Source organism: Parasteatoda tepidariorum, chromosome 4 (assembly GCF_982258835.1).
Source record: "Parasteatoda tepidariorum strain Cologne lab strain chromosome 4, Ptep-v5.0, whole genome shotgun sequence".
Lineage (NCBI taxonomy): Eukaryota > Metazoa > Arthropoda > Arachnida > Araneae > Theridiidae > Parasteatoda > Parasteatoda tepidariorum.
In genome coordinates this window covers 67,786,628-67,808,031 of record NC_141758.1, presented here as the reverse complement: position 1 = coordinate 67,808,031, position 21,404 = coordinate 67,786,628, and the positions used below count along the sequence as shown (strand labels likewise).

At 30.6% G+C, this 21,404-nt stretch overlaps 2 protein-coding genes and 1 long non-coding RNA gene across 7 annotated transcripts in view; 1 reads left to right on the top strand and 2 right to left on the bottom strand.

The window, feature by feature from the left end:
- Window positions 1–555: 555 nt before the first annotated feature.
- Window positions 556–11,579, bottom strand: LOC107449175 (uncharacterized). 5 transcript variants are annotated; one of them, XM_087161305.1, is made up of 5 exons: window positions 11,424–11,579; window positions 8,182–8,410; window positions 3,677–5,845; window positions 2,048–3,601; window positions 556–1,372 (listed from the first exon to the last, which is right to left on the bottom strand). In XM_087161305.1, exons 1-5 carry the CDS (start codon window positions 11,433–11,435, stop codon window positions 1,062–1,064), a joined length of 4,275 nt encoding a protein of 1,424 aa, XP_087017431.1. In that variant the 5' UTR covers window positions 11,436–11,579; the 3' UTR covers window positions 556–1,061. The 5 variants fall into 5 exon arrangements, with proteins under 5 accessions (XP_087017431.1, XP_087017430.1, XP_087017433.1 ...); XM_087161304.1 differs by having other exon boundaries at window positions 557–1,372; window positions 2,048–2,671; window positions 2,747–5,845; XM_087161307.1 differs by having other exon boundaries at window positions 557–1,372; window positions 2,048–4,246; window positions 4,577–5,845.
- A 617-nt stretch (window positions 11,580–12,196) lies between these two features.
- LOC139425723 (uncharacterized) overlaps window positions 12,197–21,404 on the top strand; it is a 24,837-nt gene continuing 15,629 nt past the window's right edge. The window contains exons 1-2 of the long non-coding RNA XR_011636884.2: window positions 12,197–12,407; window positions 15,236–15,301. This is a non-coding gene — a long non-coding RNA (uncharacterized LOC139425723). The remainder of the gene's footprint in view (window positions 12,408–15,235; window positions 15,302–21,404) is intronic.
- Window positions 16,120–21,404, bottom strand: part of LOC107449197 (uncharacterized) — a 24,299-nt gene continuing 19,014 nt past the window's right edge. The window contains exon 4 of the mRNA XM_016064670.4: window positions 16,120–17,518. Coding sequence (XP_015920156.1) covers window positions 17,088–17,518 — 431 coding nt within the window. The 3' untranslated portion in view covers window positions 16,120–17,087. The remainder of the gene's footprint in view (window positions 17,519–21,404) is intronic.

Below are 21,404 nucleotides of genomic sequence, written 5' to 3'. Positions count from 1 at the left end.
TAAATGTTTTTTTCATGTCTTAAAGCTATTTGCTTTTGTAATTAATATTTTTAATGATACATTTTCATTTTACTTGAAACGTGTTTTTCTTTTTATCTGTAAAATTTCGAAAAATTAAAGAAAGGTTGAAGAATATAAACTAAAGTAGCTCAAAAATGGGTTTTAAAATATTTTTATTATCATGATTTTATTGTACCAAGCTAAGGTGCGCTAATTTTTTTTTGTCCATGAGTGTATTTATTTTTATCATTTTCTAAACAGCGTTACAAAATTCTTACAAGAGATTTATTTTTAAGTGTTACACTGTCATTTTCTGTTTCTTTAAACTGTTGAACAAAAAATTGAAAAAAGCATACTATTTCTGATAGTATGCTTTTTGATAGTATGCTAGTGAATAATGTCTACTTAAATCAAGAACCTAATTTTAAAGCAGTATCGGTATTCAGGAACGGGATTTTATTCTGCTTTGAACTACTGTCTACTTTTTTTAGTAATTGCAAGTCTCTAAAAACGTTGTATCAATTCATATAAATATTTTATTTCACATAAAAAAAATCAGTTTCCACTAACAATTTCATTTAATAAACCAACATTTACTTACAGAATAATAAAAACTTTATCCTGAAACCATACACACAAGAAACATGCAAGAAACGTGAGTCTTTTCTTACTTCAAAAATCACAGATACGATGAGTATTTTGACTCGGAGGCTTGTTAAAAACCTTTACCTTTTCTAGACCAAATTATTTGATGAAATAATTTTTACATTTCAAAATTTTTCATTTTACAATAATTTTTCCATTTATTTATAATGAAATATTTTTTGTATACGTCTCACATACGAGCTAAAAATTCACATATAAATTAAAAAAAACTTAGAACTGCAACAAATTATCAAAGTATTATTATTATTTAAAACTAATTATCGGTACTATCAGTCTTACAAAGACAATAAAAAATTAGTTAATAAATTAGAATAAGACTTTGATTTTAGTAATATATAGTTGTTGACTTTGCTTCATCTAAAGAGTCATTATTAATCTTTTGTAGGTATTATATTCTACTTAAAAAAATAAGAATAGCTGCTTTTCATGGGATAGGGTTCCGGGTAAGCTCCAAATGGTGACATATATGGCGCAGAGTACTGCTGTACTACTGGGGCAGAGTACTGCTGTATTGCTGGCGCAGAGTACGGTTGTACTGCTGGCGCAGAGTACGGCTGTACTGCTGGCGCAGAGTACGGCTGTACTGCTGGCGCAGAGTACGGCTGTACTGCTGGTGCAGAGTACATGTACTGCTGAAATGGTCTAGCTGGGAAGGGATAGGCGAAAGGAGGAAAAAATGGAAACATTTCTCTCCTCTTCTTTTGCTCTGAAAAGAAAAAAAGTATAATTATGTATAAATTAAAAATAAATGTTTTTGCATACATAGTGAAGTGATCCTTAAAACTAAAAACTATATTTAGGTTAAATTAAAGATTTTGATGTTGATTATGCAGGTTATTTTTAAAAATGATGCTAAAAAGCTAGTTGCCTTTTGTTGGGCATAGAAATCATTTAAATAAATGTTTTTAATTAGCAGAAAAGATTTCTATGTTGCATTGATATATACGTAAGTAAATGTTTAAAATAAAGAGACACAGACATGCCCGAAGAGAAAAACGGATAAAATATAAATATGTAAGGTAAAACAGAAACAATATTGAGCTTAAATGTAGTAGATAGTTGTTAACTTTAGCTACTACTTTAACTTCAATTATTTTTATAGAGATAGAGAGAATTAAATAGATTTTAACTTAAATAGTTTTGTCAGGCATTAATTATGTTTGCTTTATTTTATTTTTCATTACAAATATTTTGCTTCTTAATACTGTTACGCATCTTTGCTTATCAAAACTGAGAATAAAAACTGAAAATACGCTTAAAAAATTAATTTTTATCAATCATTTCAACTTAAGTATATTTTCATTAAAACAATGTTTATGGTTACGCTTATTTAGAAAATTTATATTTTAATTAATAATTTAGTAGAAATTATAAATCTTACCTTTTTTGGTTTTATTTCTCTTAATTCCTTTTTTGCCTTTCTTTTCCTCTTCGATTTCTTTTTCTTCGTCTTCCTTCGCTCCCCCTTCACCTTCTTTATTTTCTACTTCTTTGTCCTCGCCCCCTTTCTCTTCATCCTCTTTCTTTTCTTCCTCTTTTTCCTCACCCTCTTTCTTTTCCCCTCTTTCACCACTCTCTTTCTTCTTCTCATCTTTTTCTTCACCCTCTTGTTTCTCCTCTTCGCTTTTTTCCTCTTTTTCTTCGCCCTCTTTAGTTTCACCTTCTTTTACTTCACCCTCTTTCTCTTCACCCTCTTTCTCTTCACCCTCTTTCTCTTCACCCTCTTTCTCTTCACCCTCTTTCTCTTCACTCTCCTTCTCTTCACCCTCTTTCTTTTCCTCCTCTTTTTCTCCACCCTCTTTCTTCTCCTCTTCTTTTTCTTCGCCTTCTTTTTCTTTACCCTCTTTCTTCTCCTCATCTTTATTTTCCTTCTCTTTTTCTTCACCCTCTTTTGCTTCACCTGCTTTTTCTTGTCCTTCTTTCGGTTCATTTCCTTTCTCTTCACCCTCTTTCTTTCCCTCCTCTTTTTCCTCATTCTCTTTCTTTTCCTCTTCTTCCCCTTCACCTTCTTTCTTTTCCTCTTCTTTTTTTTCACCCTCCTTCACTTCCTCCTCTTTTTTTTCACCTTCTGTCACTTCACCCTCTTTCTTTTCCTCTTCTTTTTCTCCACCCTCTTTCTTCTCCTCTTCTTTTTCTTCGCCCTCTTTTTTCTCCTCTTCTTTATTTTCCTCCTCTTTTTCCTCCCCCTCTTTTGCCTCACCTTCTTTTTCTTCTCCTTCCTTCGGTTCATTTCCTTTCTCTTCACCCTCTTTCTTTCCCTCCTCTTTTTCCTCATTCTCTTTCTTTTCCTCTTCTTCCCCTTCACCTTCTTTCTTTTCCTCTTCTTTTTTTTCACCCTCCTTCACTTCTTCCTCTTTTTTTTCACCTTCTGTCACTTCACCCTCTTTCTTTTCCTCTTCTTTTTCTCCACCCTCTTTCTTCTCCTCTTCTTTTTCTTCGCCTTCTTTTTCTTCGCCCTCTTTTTTCTCCTCTTCTTTATTTTCCTCCTCTTTTTCTTCACCCTCTTTTGCCTCACCTTCTTTTTCTTCTCCTTCTTTCGGTTCATTTCCTTTCTCTTCACCCTCTTTCTTTCCCTCCTCTTTTTCCTCATTCTCTTTCTTTTCCTCTTCTTCCCCTTCACCTTCTTTCTTTTCCTCTTCTTTTTTTTCACCCTCCTTCACTTCCTCCTCTTTTTTTTCACCTTCTGTCACTTCACCCTCTTTCTTTTCCTCTTCTTTTTCTCCACCCTCTTTCTTCTCCTCTTCTTTTTCTTCGCCTTCTTTTTCTTCGCCCTCTTTTTTCTCCTCTTCTTTATTTTCCTCCTCTTTTTCTTCACCCTCTTTTGCTTCACCTGCTTTTTCTTGTCCTTCTTTCGGTTCATTTCCTTTCTCTTCACCCTCTTTCTTTCCCTCCTCTTTTTCCTCATTCTCTTTCTTTTCCTCTTCTTCCCCTTCACCTTCTTTCTTTTCCTCTTCTTTTTTTTCACCCTCCTTCACTTCCTCCTCTTTTTTTTCACCTTCTGTCACTTCACCCTCTTTCTTTTCCTCTTCTTTTTCTCCACCCTCTTTCTTCTCCTCTTCTTTTTCTTCGCCCTCTTTTTTCTCCTCTTCTTTATTTTCCTCCTCTTTTTCCTCCCCCTCTTTTGCCTCACCTTCTTTTTCTTCTCCTTCCTTCGGTTCATTTCCTTTCTCTTCACCCTCTTTCTTTCCCTCCTCTTTTTCCTCATTCTCTTTCTTTTCCTCTTCTTCCCCTTCACCTTCTTTCTTTTCCTCTTCTTTTTTTTCACCCTCCTTCACTTCCTCCTCTTTTTTTTCACCTTCTGTCACTTCACCCTCTTTCTTTTCCTCTTCTTTTTCTCCGCCCTCTTTCTTCTCCTCTTCTTTTTCTTCGCCTTCTTTTTCTTCGCCCTCTTTTTTCTCCTCTTCTTTATTTTCCTCCTCTTTTTCTTCACCCTCTTTTGCCTCACCTTCTTTTTCTTCTCCTTCTTTCGGTTCATTTCCTTTCTCTTCACCCTCTTTCTTTCCCTCCTCTTTTTCTTCATTCTCTTTCTTTTCCTCTTCCTCTCCTTCACCTTCTTTCTCTTCCTCTTCTTTTTTTTCACCTTCTTTAGCTTCCTCCTCTTTTTCTTCACCCTCTGTCACTTCACCCTCTTTCTTTTCCTCTTCTTGTTCTCCACCCACTTTCTTCTCCTCTTCTTTTTCTTCGCCTTCTTTATTCTCCTCTTCTTTATTTTCCTCCTCTTTTTCTTCACCCTCTTTTGCTTCACCTTCTTTTTCTTCCCCTTCTTTCGATTTATTTCCTTTCGCTTCACCCTCTTTCTTTCCCTCCTCTTTTTCTTCATTCTCTTTCTTTTCCTCTTCTTTCCCTTCACTTTCTTTCTTTTCCTCTTCCTTTTTTTCACCCTCTTTCGCTTCCTCCTCTTTTTCCTCACCTTCTGTCACTTCACCCTCTTTCTTTTCCTCTTCTTTTTCTCCATCCTCTTTCTTCTCCTCTTTTTTTTCTTCGCCTTCTTTTTCTTCACCCTCTTTCTTCTTCTCTTCTTTATTCCCTTCCTCTTTTTCTTCTCCTTCTTTTTCTTCACCTTCTTTCGGTTCATTTCCCTTCTCTTCACCCTCTTTCTTTCCCTCCTCTTTTTCTTCATTCTCTTTCTTTTCCTCTTCTTCCCCTTCACCTTCTTTCTTTTCCTCTTCTTTTTCTTCACCCTCTTTCTCTTCACTCTCATTTTTCTTACCCTCTTTTTGCTCACCCTCTTTTTGCTCACCCTCTTTTTCTTCGCCCTCTTTTTCTTCGCCCTCTTTTTCTTCACCCTCTGCCTTTTCCTCTTTTTTTTCTTCTCCCTCTTTCTCTTTACTCTCTTCCTTTTCCGTACTCTCTTTCTTTTCTTCATTACCCTCACTTTCCTTCTTTTCCTCTCCTTTTTCTTCGCCCTGTTCCTTTTCCTCTTTTTTTTCTTCCCCTTCTTTCACTTCACCCTCTTTCTCTTCACCCTCTTTCGTTTCACTTTCTTTTTCTTCATTCTCTTTCTTTTCCTCTTCCTCACTTTCTCCCACTCCTTTTTCCTGGCCCTCTTTCTTTTCCTGTTTTTCACCTTCCGCCTCTTCTTTTTCCTCACCTGCTTTCTTTTCTTCATCTTTTTCTTCGCCCTCTTTGCCTTCTCCTTCTTTTTCTTCGCCCTCTTTTTCTTTATCCTCTTTACTTTCACTCTCTTTCTTTTCCTCTTCTTTTTCTTCTCCCTCCTTCATCTCACCTTTATTTTCTTCACCTTCTTTCACTTCACCCTCTTTCTCTCCACCCTCTTTTTCTTCATTCTCTTTTTTTTCCTTTTCCTCTCCCTTGCTCTCTTTCTTTTCCTCCTCTTTTTCTTCGCTCTCTTTATTTTCCACCCCTTTTTCTTCCTCTTCTTTGTTTTCCCCTTTTTCCTCTTCTTTCTTTTCCCCTTTTTCCTCTTTCTTTTCCCCTTTTTCCTCTTTCTTCTCTCCTTTCTCTACAAGTTCTTTTTCTTCGCCTTCTTTATGTTCTTCTTTTTCTTTGCCCTCTTGCTTTGGCTCTTCTTTTTCATGTTTTTCTTCCCTTTCCTCGTATTCCTTGCCTTCTATTTTTCCCATTTCCTCTTTTCCCTTTTTCTTTTCTCCTTCTTTCAATTCCTCTTTCTTTTTATTCCTCGTTCGGCTTTTATGATTTTTTTCCTTGATCTCAAAATCTAAACAAATGAAATACTATGAAATTCGAAGCAAAACTATATAAAATTAATTTTTTTCAATTTAAAGAGTAGCAAATTCAATTTTTTAAAAAAAATTCATGCTTAACCTACCAAAGCAAATATCTTACAAATAATTCAGAATGAACAATGTTTTATTAATGTTTAGAACTCATAGTTAATAGGGTATTTATGCACAGATTGAAACTGAACTTAAATCCAATCATTATTTCTTAATTTATTTCTTGCAATTAAATATTCGGTGTACCTGGTGTACCTAATTCTGAGGGTGTCATTTACTTATTATAATTTTGTCTATCAGTTTCCTCATTATCACTTACTATCACCATTATCACCAATTTTTTATAGAGCTTTCATGAAGCAGAAATAGCTAGCTCTTTAAAATTTCCTCCAAAATTATTTTCATTGAAAGAAAAATTATAGTTATCATTATAACTGAAAATAACAAAATTTTTTAACGTGTTATTAAAACAAGTTAAAAAATAGAAAACCATTTTTAAAGAAATAATTCTTCTTAGAATATCTAGTTAAAGAACATATACTAACTATGTAATGAGTCACGACATAGTAAATACTGAATCTTTAATGAAAAATTAAAAAACAAATTTTATAAAATTTCAATGAAATTTCAATTCTTTTAGAAAGACAATTTGGCACCACAACGCAAAGTTTCAATAGTCACGTCCTATCGTTTCCTGCTCGACGTAGTTGGTTGTCACCCTGTTGGAATATCCTCTGTAGTTATTTAGGATAATTTTCCTCATCGTTTTAAATACAAAAATCAATTGATGTCTACATTAGGCGTTACCATTTAAAGCGGTTTTCGAAAATTGTTTCATCTCAAATGGTGGAAGGTAAAAGACTCACTAGGCATTCTCGCCTGAGAAGGTGATTTCATAATTGATGATACAAAATAGTTTAGTTTTAAAATATAAATAATACTTCTAATATACTTTACATTAAAAAAAAAAATTTATTAGTCGGGATAAGTTTTATTTGCAATTGTTGTCTTTTTGTCTGATGATAGATTAAGGAAAAATCAAAATATAGAATGCTGGTTATTAGTGACGTGGTTATTATTAATAACAACCGGATTAATAACCTGGCTGCCCCTTTCCCGCTATTCCTTTAACTGATTTTATTTTCTAAGGAAAAGAACCATTGTTGGGCTTCCACTTACCCGTTATTCTATTAGCTAATGTTTTTATTTTTCTAGATAAAAGGCCATTGATTGTTATACTCTACACCTACTTAAATTGTCTCGGCCGAATGTACTGACATTTCCTTCACCGATGATTTCAACCTATTTGTGTCTAACGTTTGTTTAAAAAGACGGTTCATCTTTTCAGAAAAGAAAATGTGATAGTTCAAGTGTTTAATTATTCGAACTTATTTTTCAGAAATAATATAAATATGTCTTCAATGACATATTTTTAAGATAAGTACTTATATTTGTATCTTAAGTTATGATACAACTCTTTTTTAAACGTTAAGTAATTAGCAAATGAAAGAAATATCCATACCCTCATTGCCTGCAATTTGTGACAATTTCCTATAACACCCCGCAAATGTTAACGCGTCAAACGTTACTTGACCTAAAATCAATTCTGAATTAAAAGATTAGAGTGAACATGTTTCAAATTTGTTGATGCATCGGGTAGATTTAAAGGGTGAAAATCGTGAAAAAAAATTATCACTTGATAATTTAGCTCATAGTTTTCTGTAATAGAAAATTCATGAAGAATAGTTATGGATAAGAAAGGGCACGCAACAGAAAAAGGCAGCTTAAAAATACTCAATTTTTAGAGTAATTATTTTTCAGTTTCTGTCCCTTCATTAAATTGACATGCCTCATATCTTATTGAATACTTTTATGATTAAAATAAATAAGTATATTCAATATTTCTTTTTAAAAAAAACTGCCCAAAACTCGCAATTTAAATTAATACTACGTACTATTGAGGTATTAAAGGTTTCGAAATGTTAGAGGTTACTATTTTAACTTACCTTAAAACTAAAAAATTTTTTAAATAAATGTTTTTAAGCAAAGATTTTAAAAAAAATTGCAAAAAATTATAGTTTTAAGTTAAAAATTGGACTTTTAAATCAAACTATAGATGTGTCAAGAATATATAATTCGAATAAAAATCTTAAAGTCTAATTAAAAATTAATCACTTTAGGCTATGGCGATATTTTTAAGTAAAATACGGCAAAAAAAAACTAAATCGCGACAGCTTATTTTTAGTTTGTTATAACTCAAATAGAAAATCAAAAAAACACGGCTATTAGTAGATCAAAAATATGTTGGGCCACTCACTTTCAATTTCTTCATTTCCTTCTTCACATTTTACTGTTATAGCCACAAGAGGAGCGTAAGGCTGAAACATGGGTGGATAAGCACCTTGCATATAGGGAGCCCCGAGAGCACCTTGCATATAGGGAGCACCGAGAGCACCTTGCATATAGGGATTATTCCAGTAATACGGCGGCATGCCTGTAGAATGTTCTACCACGCATATTAAAACTCCAAGTGATAGGAGTATTGACTGCAAAAATTAGAATCAAAGAAATAAATATTAGTACATTTTACGTTACTTTTTATCAAGGGAAAATAATAAACATTAACATATCAGAGTTTGGCTTTATCATACATGCATAATTAATCAAAACCTGCATCAATAAAATATATATATATATATATATATATATATATATATATATATATATATATATATATATATATATATATATATATATATATATATATATATATATATATATATATATATATATATATATATATATATATATATATATATATATATATATATATATATATATATATATATATATATATATATATATATATATATATATATATATATATATATATATATATATATATATATATATATATATATATATATGTATATATATATATATATATATATTATTATTATTATTATTTGTGTTCAATTTATTCTAAGATACCACTGTCTGTTGCTGTCCAGGCAAACCTAATCAGTATTCTCTAACCGATTCAATCTAAAACAATGCTCTACCAGTTAGCCTTACACAAAATCTAGGTACTAATGTAATTAAAATTTATTGTAGTTTAATTATCAAGTTCATGCAAACATTGTTACTTTTTATTTCACTCAAATTGCATTTTGTTTTCTTTCAAAAATTAGTAATGTGGCCGTCTTTTAATGATTAAATTATAAATTCATTTTAATTAAATTTAGAATTTGAAAGAAAAAATATTTAACGCAAGTTTTAAGCAAATGAAATATTTAATTAGTTGTACAATGCGCAAAATAAAAAACGGACCACCCTAAATAACTTTTGATCTAATGATTGGATCCTCACGTTCTAAGACTCAATGGTTTGATGCTGTGACCTCAAATATGTCAATTATTTAGTGCAGACGATATTTTAAGTTATGAAATTAGACACAAAAAGCATACTTTCGCTGAATAAACATACCTTTTTTTCGACGAATTCGGATTTGTGACCCTAAAATATGAAAGATAGCCGCAATCTGGAAAATATGGTCCCCCTAGTTTGCTCAGGAGTGACATCCAAAGTTTGTACCCTTTAATGTTAATTTTATTTTATGCATATTTCGCCATATCTCGAGAACTTTTTAAGCGAATAGAAAACTTTTTACACACAACTATAAAGTTCGTTTATCCAAAGGTGATAACATTAAAAATATAACTTTTGGTAAATATTTATTATTTTTACTATTTTATTCAAAATAAGAGTCGAAACAATTTATAACTGTAAAGTATGAAATTTTTTACATAATTTTAAAGAATGTAATTTTAAATAGCAAAGTACAGAATTTGAATGAAATCGGTCAAACAGATACTCAGAAATCAAATTTTAACTATGTCGTATTTTTAAAATTCAATTTCTCAAGGCTTCTTCTTTTGGCAGAGCCCCAACTTCATAGACAAAGTAAATAAAGACAATTACGAACGTATTTTCTAATAAAAAACTAAATTTTCTAAATACTTAATGAGAGCAATGAGATATGATCTTAAGTTTTATGTTTGACTATTAAATTCGAAGTCTTAGAGCTGTATCTACCCTGTAAAAAATGGATACTCAAATATCACGAATCTTTCTTTGTTTCTGACGAAACTGTTTCCTGGTACATGCTCCAAGCGATAATTTCATCGAAGTGGCAAAATGACTATCTTCACTTCTTTGAGACAACGTATTTCGTCAAATTTAAAGACATACTTCCTCATTAAATTTTTTTCCAAAGTAAAAACACCGTAGTGCTGAATATTTCTAACTTTTATAATAATCACTTTATCGTGAACACCATATAGATGAACCAATGTCACCCAACAACACCACAATAAAGGCAGATATAACAAAGAGATAAATTACATCCATGCCCGATGCGGGGTTTGAAACGAGGATCTTTCTGGTACGAGGTCGAATCCTTGACCATGGTTCCACATATCTGGTCGATCGTCTAGTCTTTATTCTAGTTTCGATTTTTTTTTTTTGTCGTATGCCTGTTTTAGGCAGAGGGGGTGCGATTGTTCCTGTTTTTCAGTGGCGCCATCTATGGCCAGGAATTCGACTTCTGCCACGCCATTCACACAATCACAACCCGTTTATAGGGCGAGTCACATTCACACACAAAGGAGAAAGGACATAGAACACAGAGAGAGAGAAAGAAACATCCATGCCTTGCCCGGGATTCGAACCCAGGACCTTTCTGATGCAGGGGCAGTTCCCTGCCCCCTACACAGGCCGGTCGGCTCTAATTTCTATGATCTAGTTAATAATCACCCATACTACACTATGACGAGATTTTGAGTTGAGGAAGCATTTTCGTCACACAAAGACCTTGCGTTTCGTCACAAATCACGTGATTTCGTGACAAAATGATTCTCAAAATTAAGGAAATACAGCCTAAAGATTGCTGAATTGTCAAGAATGAGAGTTTTATTTCAGAGAGATATGGTAGTCTAGTTATAAATTTGTTTTTGGTGTAATATATGCTTGTAGTCAAAATTGATTAAAACAAGCAGAAATATTGTTGTCTTTGAAATAAAGACTGAAAAGAACTGCTGTAAAGGTTGAAAATTGGTATCAGAGAAGCACATTTCTTTATTAAGAAATTTGGTAATTTTATTTTAATTTGAAAAGTGCGATAGAAAATAATAATGAAAGTTTTAAAAATGCATAATATTTTTTCTAATTTATGAAATTTTTTATTATCAGAAAAATTACATTTATTGAAAAAGTTATTCATTTATTTTTCAATAGAATTTTACTTTAAATAATTTCAAATTGCAGTCAAATTTAGAAATCAATAATGGATTGTTGACTGGGTCTAACAATAATTAAAGGTTTCAAATGTTGCAAAACAAATGTCCTAATGTTGTCAAAACAAATGTCCTAACTTCCAGAACGCCATTTGGGAACCTCTATTCTAACCTACATTTACTATTCTAACCTACAAGTGTGAATTCCATTTTCTGCCACCATTTAAACCTCGGGTCTCAGATCTATATGTCAAAATATGCTTACCAGTTGGCCCATTTTTATCCAATGTAGAATTTCTTTCGATAGCAGTAGAAATTTCTACTTATTTCAGTTAACTGTGACTACCTGGCAAACTGACGCGTCTTATATAGGTAGAAAATATTAATTCAGTCATTTTAAACTATAAATTCTCAAACTTTTGACAGCGTCAAAAATTTATAATTGTTCCTATCCAACTACAAGGTATTTTATATGAATTTTTAAAAACGAGGATTAAAATATTGAATTTAAGCATTGTTTTACAGAAGAACCTACTTTCTAGAAAACCTTGACGCTTCTTGTAACTTCAAATTTTAAGCGTCTGGGACAAATTATACAAAGGATATCATTTTTGTTTCAAAATATTCTTTTTCAATGGATGTTGAATAATTTGCAATTTTCGCTTATCTATGCACTCAAATCTTTTTAAGAAATGCTTGCATATTTTTTTGAAAACAGTTGAATTTCTTTTTAAAAAAATTAAGATTTATTCATTTTTTAACTTTATAAAAATCGTTGAAGTGACAGTTATGGAAATAAATGCATTGTACTGCATTATTAATGGGTAAAAATAGCTCTTGAACGCGCAAGTTGTCATCGCCTTAGAAAAAGAAAATATGTTTATAACGTTTCTGATTTAAAATATTTCCTTTTCATTCAAAATAATGTGAATGACCATTTTAATTCAAGAAGAGATCTTACATTTGATTTTAAAAATAAAATTTATAGTGTCATTATTGTATAAAAAATAAAAGGCATGTGCCGTCACTGGCGATAAATAATTTAAATGTTGTGAAAGAAAGGTTTTTAGAACTCCTGTACTCTCTGAATTATTCTATAAAAAATATTTTACAGATCTAATATGAAATCGATTGGTGACTAGCAAACTTTTCTTCATGGAAAGTTTTCCATTTTTACGCAAACGCAGATTTTTATGGCTTGTTGGTTAAATAATCTTAACAAACTTGTAAGGAAAGGCTCTTAGAAAGGGTAATTATAACTTTTATCATTACTTAATTAAATGTTTTTTTTATTATTAACACAATGTAAAATACATTTTTCTTATGTTGTTCTTTAGTTTGCATTGAATAGTATTTTAGTTTGAAGAAGAAGCCATTTACCTACTTAATTTGGTGCTTCACACCATTTGGTGCGTAAGGCATCGGCACTACTTCTCCATGCTCTACAGGCCACGAATTTGTAATTCAGCTTCTTCTGTTTGGCATTTTCTTTAAACAATATATTTTTTGTGTCCAAGAAGCAATTTTTTCATAATAGAAACAGCGTGCATTGTATTTCCGACCCACTACAGTCAAAAGGAAAAAGAAAGCGAGTCGCTAAGGACCGTTGAAAATTTAACCCCCGAGCTTTCCATCTTTTTCCGCCAGATATTCCATCTTCTTTCTAAGTTAATCATTGTTACTGTTATTTCTTCATGACGTTCATATTGTGAAACTCAATGAATCAGTTTATTTAATAGCATAAATTTCGTCATCAGAAATAAATAAGCATTTATGTAAAAACAGGAATCATTAGACAAATCGGGAAAACTTTTCTTCTAAGATAAATTTTCATATATTTTCGTGTCTTCTTTAATGCTTTCTCTTATGTTTTTATTTTCTTTAATTTTTTTGCTTCCTTTATTTTAATATTTCACCAATTTTCCGTTTACATGTTAAGCAGATTTCGACTTATTCTACTTAATGTAGATTTCTGTACAGTTCACAGTATTTTAGAAGGAATTTCGCTTTATATAATTTGGCATTTTAAACAGAGTTTACCATATTTATTTACTTATAATTTTAAGAAATTTCTATCAATTTAGAATTATCTGGTACAACTGATAATTGGTATAATAAAAGTTTTCATTTCAATATTTCCAAATTATATCCAATAAGCGAGCAAGCTGAGATCGTATTGCGCATTAATCCGACGAAAATGCGAAAGCAGTTCCGAGCTAGAGCACCATTTCTTTTTTTTTTTTCTTTTTTTAACATTTGTATTGGGCTTTCCATCTTCCATCTTTTTCAAAATGTTCATACTACTTAAACACTGGCCTTGTAATTGAAAATGTAGCAATGTTGTTTATTAAACATTGAAATGTAGATAAAAGAACGCAGTTGGGATTATAATATTAAATTAAAGATTCAAATTAACTAGAAGAGGTTTATCAAGAAATTAAGTCCATTAAAAACTTAAAAATTTAATTGAAGAAAGTTTCATACTTTAATGAATAATAATTTTCACACCAGTCCCGCTGAATCGATACATTCATCTCTGCTTTTTAAACTTATGAGCTTTAAAATTTAATATCTCAATTTTGATAGTATTAAATTACAATGGTTATGATAATCAGGTGGGGAACTAAAGAGCTCTTTAATCTGTAAGAGTTAATCAGAGTAATGAATGTAATGTTCACATCATTTTAAAGAATGCAAGTTTGAGGGGCAAAATACAGAATTTTTGAAAAATCGATCGAATAGTTCCTGAGAAGTCGAATTTCGAAAACACAACTTTTTGTTGAAATTCGATATCTTAGATATTATTCGACTGATTTTGCTCAGAATTTGTATTTTGCCATGCAAAATTACACTCTTTCAAATGATGTAAACATTTGTATAACTTTCAATTCAAAATATTTCCAACTGTTATAAAATAAAATAATAAATAATAATAAATATTTACCAAAAGTTATTTTTTGCATGGTTATTATCTTTGGATGAACGAATTTCATCATTGTATACGAAAAAAATTTTAATTCGCTTAAAAGGCTCTCTAGATATGGGGGAAAACGCAAAAAGTGAAATTAATATTAAAAGATCGAAACTTTGGAGATCTCTTACGGCTACCCCAATATTTAGGGGGTGGCCGTAATCCGAATCTGTTGAAAAATTGGTATTTTATTCATAGAAAGTACATTTTTGTCTAATGTCATATCTTAAAATATCGTCTGCATTAATAAATTAGCATGTTTAGGTAGTCCCTTCGAACCATTAAAGTTGTGTCCTAAAACAAGAAGATCCGATCATTAGATCAAAAGTTATTCAGGTTGGTCATTTTATTTTCTTGCTCATTGTGCACTAATATTGAAATAAAAGGAAAGTTAAAAAATAGGATCTCATATTAGCTCATTTTGGGATATCGAATAAAAATTTACTGATGTATTTGTTTAAAGAGCGATTAAAAAATTTTAAATATGAATATAAATTTATGAAAGAAAGAAAATTAAAAAGCTAGGAAATATGTATGCCGAAAAATACATGACAGGCTTAAAAACACCATCTAGATAAATTAAATGACAGAATCAAAAAATTTGTAGCAATTGTGAGCAAATATTGTGAAGGCAAGGAACTTTGTATTCCAAATAAGGCCCCAAAACGAAACCTTGAAAGGGCCAGGAGTCTTACAAAGACGCTATTTTCAGCAAAAGTATGAAAATTCATTTCAAAACGTTTAAGAAAATCGGAATTTCTAGCGAGAAAGTTTTGCTGAAAAATCATTTTAATTTTTGTTTAAGATTTGTAATTTGTTTGTAATTGATTTGTAATTGTTTAAGATTAATTTTGTTTATCGAAAATGACAAATACCAGTCACCCAAAGTGTAAAGGAGAAACATCAGACTAACTAGAACACACTATAAAGCCTACAAAACTAAATTATGCTGCTTGTATATACTTGTATATACGTTTTACTTGAAAATACAAATTCGTGAAATTTCTAAACCACCCTTGAAGCGTAAAAATTTATTCACATTTTAACTCAAAACTTTTAATTTTCTCATAAGTTAATAACACTATTTTAAAATATGGATTTTACAGAAAATATTGAAGATAGGCGCTTCAATGCAATTTCGTGAAATCTCGTTCTGAATTATTCCCTATAATGTAAGTATTGGCTCTCTTTTTCCTTTAAAACTTGAGAACTCTGCTATTTTCAGGCCAATTTATTGTGCAACTCTACAGTGAATGGCACAATTTTAAAATATGGCCCTTATAGTAATGTCTGAAAACTGTAAGTTCCGTTATGAACTTTTTTAAAACTTCTTTATAAATTGTCCTCTTTGTTCGCACTTGTGTGCTATAAGTAAATAAGATACTGCTATAAGTAGTACAGTTATAAGTAGATAAGTAGAGCATATTATTCCTAAAAAAAGTGTTATCTATTCATCTTTTGTCATATAGCCTATAGGAAAAACGCAAGTTAATAGAAATTTTGGTTCGCTCTGTTTAAGAGTAAGAAATATTTTTAGCCAACATGCATAATTAGTTTCAAGTTTCGTCAACAGAGGGTACTGCTAACTAAATCCTACATTACAATGTTTTCAAAATTAATACCATCTGAGCAATTACGTTTCGCTGTCTGGTGACAAAAGTAAACGATGCATTACAGTATTTTCTGTTGAAATGGTTTGACATGCGATAGGAAATATTGTTTTATAGCTTAAGCAGTGAAATTGTTCACAAACATTGTGACTAACTGTTAAACATAATGAGAAGAAATAATTGTTCTTCTAAACAGAAAGCATCGAACTGAACAATTTTTTTTAAATTTTATATCAATTTTTTCAACGAATTTTTAAATCATCAGCCGTTATTAGAACAACCAGTATCTACCTCTTAATTGTATAAGGAATATTTTTAGGAAGTGAATAATTGCATGACTTATCAAATAAAAGAGACAAATGGAAACAATTGAAAATATCTTTTTGTGATATTATGTTTATTTTTTTAATAAACAATAATCATATGCAGTAAACAAAACATTCACATTTGACATTCATCAAAGCATAATATAAACACTCATACAGCAGTTTTAAATGCATAGTACCGCGAAAACAAAAAGATATCAATGGAGCGGGTGAATAACAAATGATAAATGGCAGTAGAATAAGTAAAATGTACTTTTATTTGTAACAGTTCTATTAGTTAATATAAAAAATATAGTTTGTGGACTTTTCTGAACGAAATTTTTCTTATTTAATGAACAATAATACTCTGTTTTTTCATAGAAAAAACTCTTTCATGTTCATTACATTGTTATTTTAAGTTACAGGTAAAATGGCAGTGCTGAACGTTTTCTATAAAAGTTTAAATTGTTTTATAAAATATAGAAAAGAAAAAATTACTAAACCAACTCATTTTACTATGCTGAAATTAGTTTAGAAAATTTTTCGAACACATTATAAAAATTAGAGTTTAATCTTGGTTTTTGCAACAACAAATGTATTAAATTTGTATGAACACATTAACCAAACTTTTTATAATGTGAGAATATTCATTTTATCTTGAAATAAAGAATAAACATTTTATTCCCACAACACGATCATAACTTCAATTTTTATAATTTAATATTTAAGAATTTTTAATTCAGTTAACAAACTTGATGTAAAAAAAACATTTAAAGCAATTTTTTAATGTTTTCAAAGTAGCTATAAAAAATACTAGGCATTGATTTTCACGTAAGTTATTACCGTTTCACATTTATGAATTTATTTACATAACCTAAATTTAAACTTGACTTTAATTTTAAAATTAAAAAAATATATTTCATAAAAACTCGAAAAAAAACCCGAAATCAATTTGTTTTCGTTTCTTTTAATGCAATATTCTAAAAGCAGTTTAAGTCCAATTTATAAAAATCTGTAATCAAAGCACTGGTCCTAACGTGCTTTTACTTCTTATAGTACCCCAAATTGCCACTAGGGTTCCAGTATGTGTAGCTATTTGATGGAACATATGAAACAGGAGATTGTACAACTCTTGTGACCGCGCTGGATAGGAGCCTTGTGACTGGGGAATAACTTTTCACAACTGTAGGTCCATTCATCGGTCCACTAACTACAGGTGCATTATATCCTACAGGTGCATTATATCCTACGGGTGCATTATATCCTCCCGATACAGGTACCGCACCATAGTACGAATTCATACTTTTAACTGGGTAAGCTGACTGTTGTTGAACAACAGAATATGTTCTGAGTGGCATGAATTGGCTGATTGGCGCTGAATAGACATATTGTTGAACTGGCCTAGCAGGAAAATTGTAGGTAACTGGTGGGAAAAGTGGTGCTGGCTTCTCTTCCTTTTTCTTTTTCTTTTCCCCTGAAATAACAACACGAAAATCAGACACACATAGAGTGAAAAAAAAATTATAAGAAAATTAATTTTAATTACATTGTAATGTATACACTGAGGAAAAAAGTAAAGTCAAAACTACCAGAATATGGTAAGATTTATTACGTTTCTGGCACCAAAACTCTTGATAATTTTCACCGAAGCGCTTTGGAAAATGATTTTGATAAAACTAACAATAAAATATAGTTTTATAATACGTGATGAAATTTGGTAAATTTGAAAACTTTAGTAATTTTATCATAATACTTTAGAGCATGGCACAAATACCGTTTATTCCGTTTAATTTACTTTTCAGTTTTGTATTTTTTTTTATTATTATTAATTGTACGGTAATGCGGACAATAATTATGAAAACCATAATTTTCGGAAAACCGTTACCATATGAATGAAAAAATTAACAAATGGATGGCTTCAATACCATATGTTTTGGTTGTATAACCTAAATAACGGGGGTTTCTTTTAATCAAAAATATCATTACGATACAGTACTGTAATCTTAGCAATTTTTTTTCCTGTGTGTAAGTAAAGCTGAAACGAACTAAACCCTACAGCTCCTAGCGAAAACTCATGTTTTCAATAAATTTTAGACGCAGAACTTTTAAAAGACCTAAAAAATGTCAATAAATGTGACTTAGATCGTTTAAAAAGCACTTAAAACTTTAATTGTTATACAGCGCAGAACTTCAGTAAAAATTTGAGCTCACTAGATAGTAGGAAAGCAGTCGATATTTTAAATAGCGCGAAATTTTTTTCTGCAGCAATAATATTTCAGTAATAATTGTTGCAGAAAGAAAACGATTGAAACTTTCATTGAAATTAGGCACAAAGCTTTGAAGGAGATTTGAGCACTCTTGTCCGTCGGAAAGGATTTGCGAAATTGACGAACGATAAATTTCTTTGGCAATAAAATGCATTAAATTCTGCATGTAGTGGTCAGTAAAATATTAAAACTCATAATGTCCTCTAGAACGGCACTGCGGTAAAGAATTGAATACCATGGCTTTTCAAAAAGTGGCCGAAATTTCGATTGCAATATTCCATTGACAAACACACACAAAAGCAACAAAAATAAAATATAATTGAAATAAATAAAAAGTAATAAAAGCATAATAAAATTCACATTATTTGCTTAAAATTTAAGTCTGAAAGAGAGAAATCAAAGCGCATATGCTTTGTTACTCTTTTCGGAAGAGTGATTCTGCTTTTATGAACCCTTTTATGTTAAGAAGGTTCATAAAAACCGAAAAAGTGTCATTTATTCGCGTGCGTGCGACACTAGTTTTAAACTTTAATGCAAGTATCTATAACTCCAAAAGAATGACATTGTTCTCGAGAAAGGAATCACTTCAGTTTTTAGGACATAAAAGATCTGTAAATGGTCACATAAAAGTCTATTTAAGATTTTCACAATAGAAAACTTATTGTGCCAGCTTCTAAATCATTTCCTGTAAATGAATATAACATAAAATACGATGCATAAAGTCTCTGTAACTATTTAGAACAATTGAAACATAAATGCAGCAAACTCGTCTCGATTAACATTTTTGAAATTGAATTCATTCGATGTCATTCAAAAACTATTAACTTGTTTATTGTAATAAATTTTTAAGCAAATATCAAAATGTTGTAAGTTCTCTTTAATAGCACAGTTAAAATAGGGTTTTAAAGGATCATCCAAAAACAGCTAGTTAAAACCAGCAACTGTTGACTACCCTCATTATAGTAAATGGTAAAAAATTTCCATGATCTTGCAAGTCTGGCTTTCATGGGAGAGGAGGAAAGGGATTAAGTGCAAAGTAAAACCTGTTTGTTGCTATTTAGACACATAAGGTAATGTCTTCAATGTAGTTGTTTGCGCTAAATTACATGAAACTAATATCGAGATGATAGGATTCGTAATTAAAAAATTATAAGTGTTTTAAGCATAAAAATATAGCTGTAGGAATTCCATTTTATACCTATTTCAGAATCTGAACTTGCTATCTAAACAAATTAAGTATTGTTTTCTTTGTTGTTTTCATGCTGAATTGTATGAATCCAAATACGTGCTTTCAGTTCAAATTTTGCATGGTATTTTATGTATAAAAAAAGCAAATTGTGACTTGTACTTATGTACACTTTTTATCTTACTGTCTACTAGCTATCTAGAATAGTGAAATATATTTTTATATGTATTCTTTAAGTACAATATTTCAAAAATTAGAATGGTTTCTATGTGTAAAATGTGCTATTTTTTTAATTTCATTTATCTTCACTAACTCAATTAAGCGTTAAAAAATACGCAAGAAACAATGCCTCATTTGTACAGGCAGTTTTATGGTAGTATTAAAAAGTGTGCAGGGTACAAGACAAAAAAATAGTACTTTTTATACATAAAACCTTTGTGACTTTTAAATTATTCCAAATAGTTTTGTGCTTCATCCCATACTTTTATGTGTAAAAAATACATAGGTAACCATTCTTTATTTATGTAGATAGCAATTTCAGATGAGTAGAAGGGCACAAGTTAAATATTGTACTTTTTTGTACGTATTATAAATTCGGCACAATTCGTCACATTGTCTCGTATTTGATCTCATTTGTTTCAGTGTAAAAATACTTGGTAAACAAAACTTTTTTTTGTCTCAGTAAAAATATTTAACACCCCACATTATTCCTTATAACCTTTTTACCATATACTATAAGAGAGTCGTGGTGGCTCAGGGGATAGAGCATTCGCCTTCCACAGAGGTTAACCGGGTTCGAATTCCTGGAATGGCTAGTCGAAACGCATTCAGCACCCAGCTTGTACCGACTACAGTACTGACATAAAATATCCTCAGTGGTAGACGGATCATGGGTAAGAGTCCCCTTGCCTTCAAGCTAACCACGGAAGGCTTTCGTGGTCTTCCTCTCAGTGTAATGCAAATGTGGATTAGTTCCATCAAAAAATCCTCCATGAAGGTAAATTTCTCCCAGTACTTGATTCAGGAGTTTCCTTGTCTTCTGGATTTCGTTCAAAATTGCAAGACTACGGCGAAGAACATTAGTAGTCTTTAACTCAAAATTGAGTCGGCTGTTCAACTACGTTTATAAAATATTTAAAAAAATTCAGTTTGTTTAATTATTTGTTTATTTTTTGATATCTTGTTTTTTCCGATTATTGAGCTATTCTAATATAGCTAATTCTGTAACTAATTCTAAAAGCTAATTCTAAACAAACTTTTTGCAAAATTAGCTGATTATACGTTCAAATAAAAGAATTTTATAAATAAGAAAGATAACTTTATAAAAGTAAATTAAAATTACGTTTTATAACTACAAATTGTTCTTTAAATATCTTTATAATAATGCGTTACATAACAGAGTAATACTATGCAATTACTCAATATAATAATTATTAAGTAATACGAATAATATTTTACTTAATTTTGAATAATAATTAAAATTGAAAATGAAATAATAACAGATAAAAATATTAAGAATGGGTGATAATTAAAAATTACTGTTAAATAACCATTAATTTAACGTAATTAAAAAATGTTCAAATACATGACGTATAACTTTTATGAGTTTAATGCTGATGGCAATCAAAGATATATGTATTATCTTCATTTATAGATAATCACATCATTTTTTTTATCTTGGTTTCTTCTTAACATTTTTCAGAACATTATTTATAGAACAGGTTATAGTTAGAACAGGCAGTTACTTATGATTTAAAAAATGCATTTTTTGTAAATTACCTGGAAGAACGTTGCTTTTACTCGCTGAAACTATTAAAAATTTTCTTCCGGATTCAACGTGAAGATTTTGAAAATGCGAGTGCTTATTTTCCATCTCCCCCCGCCCCCTGATACCCAAAAGAAAAAAT

Excerpts from the sequence above, each read along its gene's own strand:
- LOC107449175 (XM_071181582.2), bottom strand. Across the intron at positions 5,846-8,181 it reads AGGAAATGAAGAAATTGAAA|ATTTTGAGATCAAGGAAAAA; the intron begins GTGAGTGGCCCA and ends TCATTTGTTTAG. Across the intron at positions 1,373-2,047 it reads GAGAAATAAAACCAAAAAAG|AGCAAAAGAAGAGGAGAGAA; the intron begins GTAAGATTTATA and ends TTTTCTTTTCAG.